The sequence below is a fragment of the Mus musculus genome, chromosome Y, assembly GCF_000001635.26.
Source record: "Mus musculus strain C57BL/6J chromosome Y, GRCm38.p6 C57BL/6J".
NCBI lineage: Eukaryota > Metazoa > Chordata > Mammalia > Rodentia > Muridae > Mus > Mus musculus.
The window spans coordinates 53,862,007-53,870,179 of record NC_000087.7 but is presented as its reverse complement, the minus strand read 5'-3'; the positions used below and the strand labels follow the sequence as shown (position 1 = coordinate 53,870,179).

The window sequence follows — 8,173 nt, the reverse complement described above, 5'->3', positions numbered from 1 at the left end:
AATAACAAGGATTAAAGAAACTTTAAAACTCTGTTTCATAGGAAACAAAAAAGTTAGAGATTTTTTTATTTGTTTTATATATATACCAGCAAGTGAAAATTTTTCATGCTTCATTTTTCTGAAGATGGGAAAGTAGAAGAGTACTTCAGATTATTCTCCATGATGGCTCTTTCAAACATAGACATTTTTTTTTCTCAGTTCACCATCTACACCAAAAAGCATATCTTAGTTCTTGGTCCCCAAGTTCATCAAAACCTAAAACAGAAAAGTACCTCTTATTAAATAAATTCCCAAGGATACAAATATGAAAGATTCTGTGCAGATGATGTATAGGGTAAAGGTTAAGGTCAGGATTAGGATTAGGGTTAGTGTTAGGGTTATGTTTAATAAAGCAGGATAATTATAGTGTTATTAAAGTATGAGGTACATCTGAGGTCAAATTCCCATTTTATTATTTTATATCTTTAATAATTCATACAAAGCCATTAGGATTTTATGGATAATAGCAGTCATTTCAGTAAGAAATAATTCAAAATAATAAGTAGTTAAAACTTTATGATTATTAAAACATATTTAGATTCCTAAGGTCATTTTATGGACCATGTGCAACATACCTCCATGGACTTCTCATGCATTTCTTTAACTGCTTCCAGGGTCTGGTTCTGACTACATTTGGACAGTTTCAATGCTTGTTGTTCTTTTTGACAACTATTCTACAAATGTAAAAGGAAAACATTAGTATAACAATTCTGTTTATTTTTGTTGTTACTGCCATGCAACATGCATGGTAGTCTAACAATAAAACACTAAATGTATATCTAATACTAAAACATTTATGTGAGCAAAAATAATTCTATATGAAAGTTAAAAGGAATAGTTTTCCAACTGATTTAAAATTTTAACAACTATTTTGACTAAATATATATATATATTTACAATAATATGAAATAACATTATGCTACCAATTGTGGGGTAGGAATTTTTTTTAATGTGAAAGAGTTTTTCATAATGCACAGACTGGCCTTAGCCTCCCAAGTTCTTATGTTTATAGGCATGCACCATGTATACATGAACTCGGTAAAATCCTAGTCTTGGAAGCTTAGATTGGTTTTCTCTAGATTCCAATCTCAAGCAACATATAGAAGTAGTAACATAAAGTTCTCATTGTATTCTTTAGGGTTGCGCACAACCATGATAATTTGCATTTAAAAAAAATTAAGACAAGCCCTTTACACCTTTTCACCTTGGGCTACTACAATCCTGTTTTGCCCTTTATTCACTGTGATCAATTTTTTACCTCACATTTGCACTCAAATCATCATAATTAAGTAAAATTACCTCTAATTTGCAATGCTTATCTTTAAAAAAAGTGCACCTGCATACATTTGGAGACAAAGGGTTAATATTGGGTGTCATCTTTGATTTCACAGTACTGTTTCAGAGACAGAATCTCACTAAACCTAGAGCTCATCATTTATGCTACACCTGGTGGCTACAAAGATCTGGAGATCTTCTTTTCTCTGAACTAAATCTGAGATTGGTTGTTTTAAAATGCTCACAACCACACCAACTTTTTTTTGTTGTTGTGGTGGTGGTTTGTTTTTAGTGTTGCTAGTTTGTTGTTGTTTATTTTGTTGTTGGTGGTGGTGGTGTGGGCATTCATCCCAATGCAGGGAATATAAGCTAGGGTCTCCATGCCTACACGGGAGAAAGATTACCAATTAAACCATCTTCCAGCTCTGTAAATCAATCTTATTGGGCCCACATGCAGCATATGACACATTTAGGGATCTTTTCTTCTTTAAAACTTTCCTTCACTCATGGTAGTTTTCTTTCTACCAGTGGTTCTCTTCCTTTACTGGCTCCCTCTCACCAGCTGCCATATGCAGAATTACAAATTTTGAAGTACCCTGCTGTTCTGTCTTTAGACTCCTTATTTACAGGGATGATCACTTTCCCTTGAAATGTCATCCAGAGTCCAATGTTTAAAAACTGTCTTCAATTGGAGTATTTATTATTTATCTTTAGTTCCTATCTCTTTCCAGAACTGACTCATAATGGCAGGTTCCTCAATGCCTTCTGAGGCAAGAATGAATTTGCTGTTCCTTTCAAATTGAATACTTTCCAAACTATTAACCAGTAAATAAAATAAAATGGTTAATATGATTATCGTTGTCTCAGATCTTACTTGGAAACCAGGTGATGACTCTACAGGTAGAGTAATGGAGACGTGATCTAAAATTGTTTGCTGATATTCTTCCACAGGAAAATTCTTCCAGGGCTGTTGAGATTGTTTGTTTCCATCCTCTGTTGTTACTAAATCTTTACTAAATTTAGGACTGTAAGAACTGATTTACCAAATTGAGTTGGTTTTTTAATATAAACAACAGAGTCCAGGTGAAACCAATAAATAAGCTTTCTCTCTTCTTTGAACTCTGATATATTGTGTTTTTTTTTTTTTTTTGTTTTTTTTTTTTTTGTAGTCACTGGTAATCATCTCTTGATCTTTCTGCAAATGTCTGCCTCTTGAAAATTTATGATCTGGTATACCATAAAATGCCTAGTCGTTTTCATTGATATATTATGCAATCAATAGTTTATATCTCAGTAAGACTAGAACAGAAGCAAGGATAGATAGATAATGGAACTTAATTTAGTTTCATATGCTCAACTCAAGGCTAGTTGTTCCATTCCTACTTAGTAATACTAGGTTAAATATTAAGTTTTTTTTATGGTACCAACCACTGATTTTTCTTTTTCTTCATTGAATTTCTGTACATCCATATCAGACTTCTGAAATGTAGTTATATACTGCTCACAAAATTTGTTGTTGATGTTCTTCCTGTAAAGCACAGTAACAAAAGCAGGCACATTTCATACCAATATGAAAATGAACACTCAGAACAAATTCAATTGAACATTTCATACTATAAAAAGAAAAATAGCAGTATAAAATATCTAATGGGAAATCATTATAGATTTTTCTGCTAACATATTATCAGAGAGGTTTTCATTTACGTTTTAGCTTTTCAAAATTAAAGAAATATAAACACACACAACACACACGTAACACACACACACACACACACACACACACACACATATATATATATATATATATATATATATATATATATATATATATATATACATGTACAAAATTTAATTATATTTCAATGTGGTTTTTTTTTCATTATTTTCTACCAAATATAAGTTCTAATTTATTTTTCATACATTGCCTTAGTAAAGACAGTGCAAAACATGTCAACTAAAATATACAAATTGTCTGCATATGTAATTGTAGTTGTTCCTTTTGAATATTGTTAAACATAATAATCCATAAATTACATTCCTAAGACTATGTGCAAGACTTCTGTATTTCCACAATGAATGTAAATTAAAATTTAAATCTCATTAACATTGACTTAAAGCAGAAAATAAAATTTTCATAGATTTCTATGAATTAGATTTAGTTTGCTTGAAGGCATGATGTTATAGGGTTAACTGTTTAGACAAAATCAAAGCCACACATTTTTACTAAAGAATCAGACATGATATAATTTTTTTAAAACTTCAGCCACATATAATTTTTAAAATGATACACATTTGACCCTACAAATATAACAACTCTACCTCTCTCGTTCGTTCGTTTTGCAAAATCTTTCTAATTTCTGGTTGCTGCCTTTGAAAGATTCTTTGACATAAGTTTCCATCCATTTTCTCTTTATGTGAAGCGTCTTATAAATGTCATCTATATTAAAAATAAAGTCATTTTGAAGAAAAATTAGATGATTCCATGTATTCAAGTAAAAATAGATATAGATAAATTTCATTCAATAATGCTATGGAAACTTAAAATTAAATGATAGATATCACAAACATGCTTCATACTTTAGAATACTTAGGGTTTGGTATGTTCAGATGAAGGATGTTCAACCTGTAAAGTCTACAGAAATGTTCCACAACATAGAAAAAAACAGTCCATGTATTTTAGATAAGAAATATCTAATCTTATCTGAATTTTAATTTCTGTAAGGAAAATAATTTTGAGCTTCAAGAACAGTTTTCAAAAGAACAAATGCACAAAACAAAGGATCAAAAGTATACTTAATTCTTCATAAGGAAACACTTTTAATAAAGGCTAATTCTTTTCCAAATCTAAAAAAGATGATGCAACTGAAAGAACAAACTTGACTGTGGAACTGTTAGACCCATTGTTTAAAATATTCAATTAAAATAAGAGGGCAACCGGTCATATTGGTTCCCATGTTAATCCTAGTATTCTGGAGGAAAAGGCAGAGAGATATTTGTGTGTTCCAGGTTAACCTGGTCAACATACTGAGTTCCAGGACAGACAGAGCTACAAATGAGACCCTGTCAGAATCAAACCTGCGTTTGATTCCTAGCACCTACATAATGTGCACAAATATCTCCAACTCCAGTTCCAGGGGATGTGATGCCCTGTTCTAAATTCTGCATGCACCAGGTACATATGTATATGACTCACAGACATACTTATAGGCAAAATACCTATATAAATAAAAATAGATAAAAATGTTAAAATCTATGTTTAAAACAATGATCTCCAAGTTTTTTTTTAATCAAAATAAAATTATTTCTAAAGTGAATTGGTAATTATATTTCAGAACATATCCTTTAAAAAAACACTTGAAGAAAATTATGGTAGGAACTTTTGATCAGTAACTGCTGCAGTTCATGAAAATTGTAATGCTTCAGAAAATGTTTAGTACCTTTCTAGCATGCACAGTTAGCTTTCAGTAACTAGGATGAAGCTATATTTCGGTGTACATGTTTAATATTCTCACCATACATAGTACTAGACAAAATCAGATTATTAAATGATTATTCTGCCTCCTCTAAATAGAGCAAATCCTTCAGTTGAAAAAAAATAATTTGGTAAAATGGGTAACTTGAAAGAAGCAAAATATTATTTTTTAAAAATATAATATTGTTTCATGGGGGTAGAGATATGGCTCAGCAGTTAAGAGTACTTCCTGTTCTTTGCAAAGGACATAGGTTTGGTGTCTAGTACTCATATGGTGGCTCACAACTATCTGACTCCAGTTCCAGGTATCTGAAATAATCAACTGATATCTGAACAACAGGTACACATGTGGTGCACATATATAACTGTAAGCAAAACACTAATACACATAAATAAGTCCAAAAATAGGTATTAGGAGCATTGTTTAGTAAGCCATGTAAAGATGTTTTTATTTGTGTGTATGATCCTAGTATTGGAAGCTTAAGCAGGAGATTTCCAGTGTAAAGACTGCATAGGTTAAATAGGAAAATGCAGGCCAGCCTGAACTACATAATGACACCATATCTCAAAGACAAGTTACTGTCTTCTGAGAAAGCTCAATTAGCATTCAGTTACATATAATTTAAAACAGATACTTTAGAATCTGAGTATCATTCTCTCATTGTTTAGTAAGTTGTCTAACACTTACAATTACATAATTCATTTCATAAAAAGAAAAAGAAAAACAATGAAGGGATTGGAGAGATGATTCAGCAGTTAAGAGCACTGGTTCCCTTCCAGCTTTCTGAGATTGGAGTACCAAAACCCACAAGGTGGCTCACTACCTATAACTTCAGTTTCAGGGGATTCAAGGCCTTCATCTGGCTTCCTCAGGTACAAGACACACTAGTTGTGCACATACACACGTGAAAGAAAGAAAAAAAAAACAATAACCATAACATAAAATTTAAAAATAAGTTATAAGGGTTACATTAAAGAATTCAGTTTTGCACTGTGCCATATAAAGAAGGAAGCACAGAAGACTCCTAGAAAAGAAACTGACTTAATATAAAATTAGCACTGGATCAATGAAAATATGTTTCATGTACAGAATTTTGTATACATATCACTTAGCTATGAGTACATGGAACTGTGAAATTGTTTACATCTATTTTTTTTTCCTTTTAAAATTCCTTCAAAGCTGTTACAAAAAAGCCTCAGTAGTCAAGAGGGCCTACTGTGAAAAGAGGAGGTTCACAAAGTACTTTTTTTTTGTTTTTTAAGGTAAGTAATGTTACTTCATGCTTATCAAAGGATAATTCATCAAAGATGAACTCACAATTCTGAATATCTATGCTCCAAATACAAGGGCAACCAAATTCATAAAGAAATTTTACTAGAACTCAAAGTACATATTGTACCCCATATAATAATAGTGAGAAACTTCAACACCCCACTCTGAGCAACGCAGAGGTCCTGGAAAAAAGAAATGAAAAAGAGACACTGTGAAACTAATGAGAAGTTATGAAACAATCGGATTCATCAGATACATATATATGTATCTGTCACACACACACAGACACACACATCCAAACATGCACACATATATTGAAGCAAATTCACACACAGTTCTCACTAGATGAAGAGAAATTATTTGAAAAAAAATCAACAAACCTTCATGATAATAGTCTTGGATAGATTAAGAATTTTAAGCACATACCTAAATATAGAAGCAAACCAGAAGCCAACATCAAATTAAATGGAAAGAAACTTGATGCAATCCCACTAAAATAAGACAAGACAGGACTAGACAAGGCTTCTTACTCTTTCCCTACCAATTCACTATAGTACTACAAGTTCTAGACAGAGCAACTAGAAAACAAAAATTGGTCAAAGGAATAAAAATTGGAAAGGAATAAATCAAAATATCACTATTAGCAGATAATAAAATAGTATACTTAAGTGACCACAAAAATTCCATCAGAGAACCCATAAACCTGAAAAACAACTTCAGCAAAGTGGCTAGATATACAATTAACTCAAACAAAACAGTACCTTTCTTCTACTCAAAAGATAAACAGGATGAAAGGCAATTATGGAAACAACACCTTTCAAAAGTCACAAATTATAGTTCCTTGATGTGACTCAAACCAAGCAGGTGAAAGATTTCTATGACAAGAACTTCAAGTCTCTGAAGAAAGAAACTGAAAAATCTCAGAAGATGGAAAGGTCTCCCATGGTCATAGATTAAGTTAGTAAAAATGGCTGTCTTCCCAAAAGCAATCTACAGATTCCATGCACTCTCCATCAAAATTTAAACTCAATTCTTCGTAGAGACAGAAAGAGCAATATGCAAAACCATTCGGAATATCAAAACTCCAGAATATCCCAAAACTATTCTCAACAATAAAAGAACTTCAGGGGGAATCATCCCTGACCTTAAGCTGTATTATGCAGAAATAGTGATAAAAAATGTATGGTAATGGTACAGAGACAATGCCTTCATGAAATGGAGAGATCTAAAATATATCATCCTGTGTGATCTCAAAGGAAAAAAAACATGGTATGCACTCACTGATAAGTGGATATTATCCTAAAAGCTCAGAATACCCAAAATGTAATTCACAGACCACATGAAGCTGAAGAAGAAGGAAGACAAAAGTGTAGGTGTTTCAGTCCTTCTTAGAATGGGGAACATACTATTCCTGATAGGAAATGTGGAGATCAGGGCAGAGACTTAAGGAATGACCATCCAGATTCTGTCCAACCTTTGGATCCATCCCATATACAGAAACCAGGCACAGTCACTATTGTGGATACCAACAAGTGCTTGCTGATAGGAGCATAATATGACTGTCTCCTGAGAGGCTCTGCCAGGGCTTGGCAAAAACAGAGGCTGATGCTCACAGCCAACAATCAGACTGATCATGGGGTCCCCAGGGGAGCAGTTAGAGGAAGAACTGAAGGAGCTGAAGGGGTTTGCAACCTTACAGGAAGAACAACAATATGAACCGAGCAGACAGACCAGAGCACTCAGGGACTAAGCCACCAAACAAAGAGGGGCACCCATGACTCTAGCGGCATATAGAGCAGAGGATGGTATTGTCAGACATCAGTGGGAGGAGAGGTCCTTGGTCCTGTGAAAGCTCCATGCCCCAGTGTAGGCAAATGCCAGGGTAGGGAGGTGGAGTATGTGGGTGAGGGAACAGGCTCATAGAAACAAAGCAAGTGTCAAATGGAATAGGGATACCTGGGATTAAACCAGGAAATGGCTGATATTTGAAATGTAAATAAATACACACACACTCACACACACACACACACACACACACACACACACACACACACACACAGATGGCTTTAACTGTGTCTTCAGGTGGGTTTACATCTAATCACAGGATGATCTAA

At 33.3% G+C, this 8,173-nt stretch overlaps 1 protein-coding gene across 1 annotated transcript in view; it reads right to left on the bottom strand.

Moving 5' to 3' along the window:
• Positions 1-225: 225 nt before the first annotated feature.
• Positions 226-8,173, bottom strand: part of Gm20929 (predicted gene, 20929) — a 24,587-nt gene continuing 16,639 nt past the window's right edge. The window contains exons 6-9 of the mRNA XM_030251609.1: positions 3,634-3,751; positions 2,743-2,842; positions 615-713; positions 226-255 (exon numbers count right to left, since the gene is read on the bottom strand). Coding sequence (XP_030107469.1) covers positions 226-255; positions 615-713; positions 2,743-2,842; positions 3,634-3,751 — 347 coding nt within the window. The remainder of the gene's footprint in view (positions 256-614; positions 714-2,742; positions 2,843-3,633; positions 3,752-8,173) is intronic.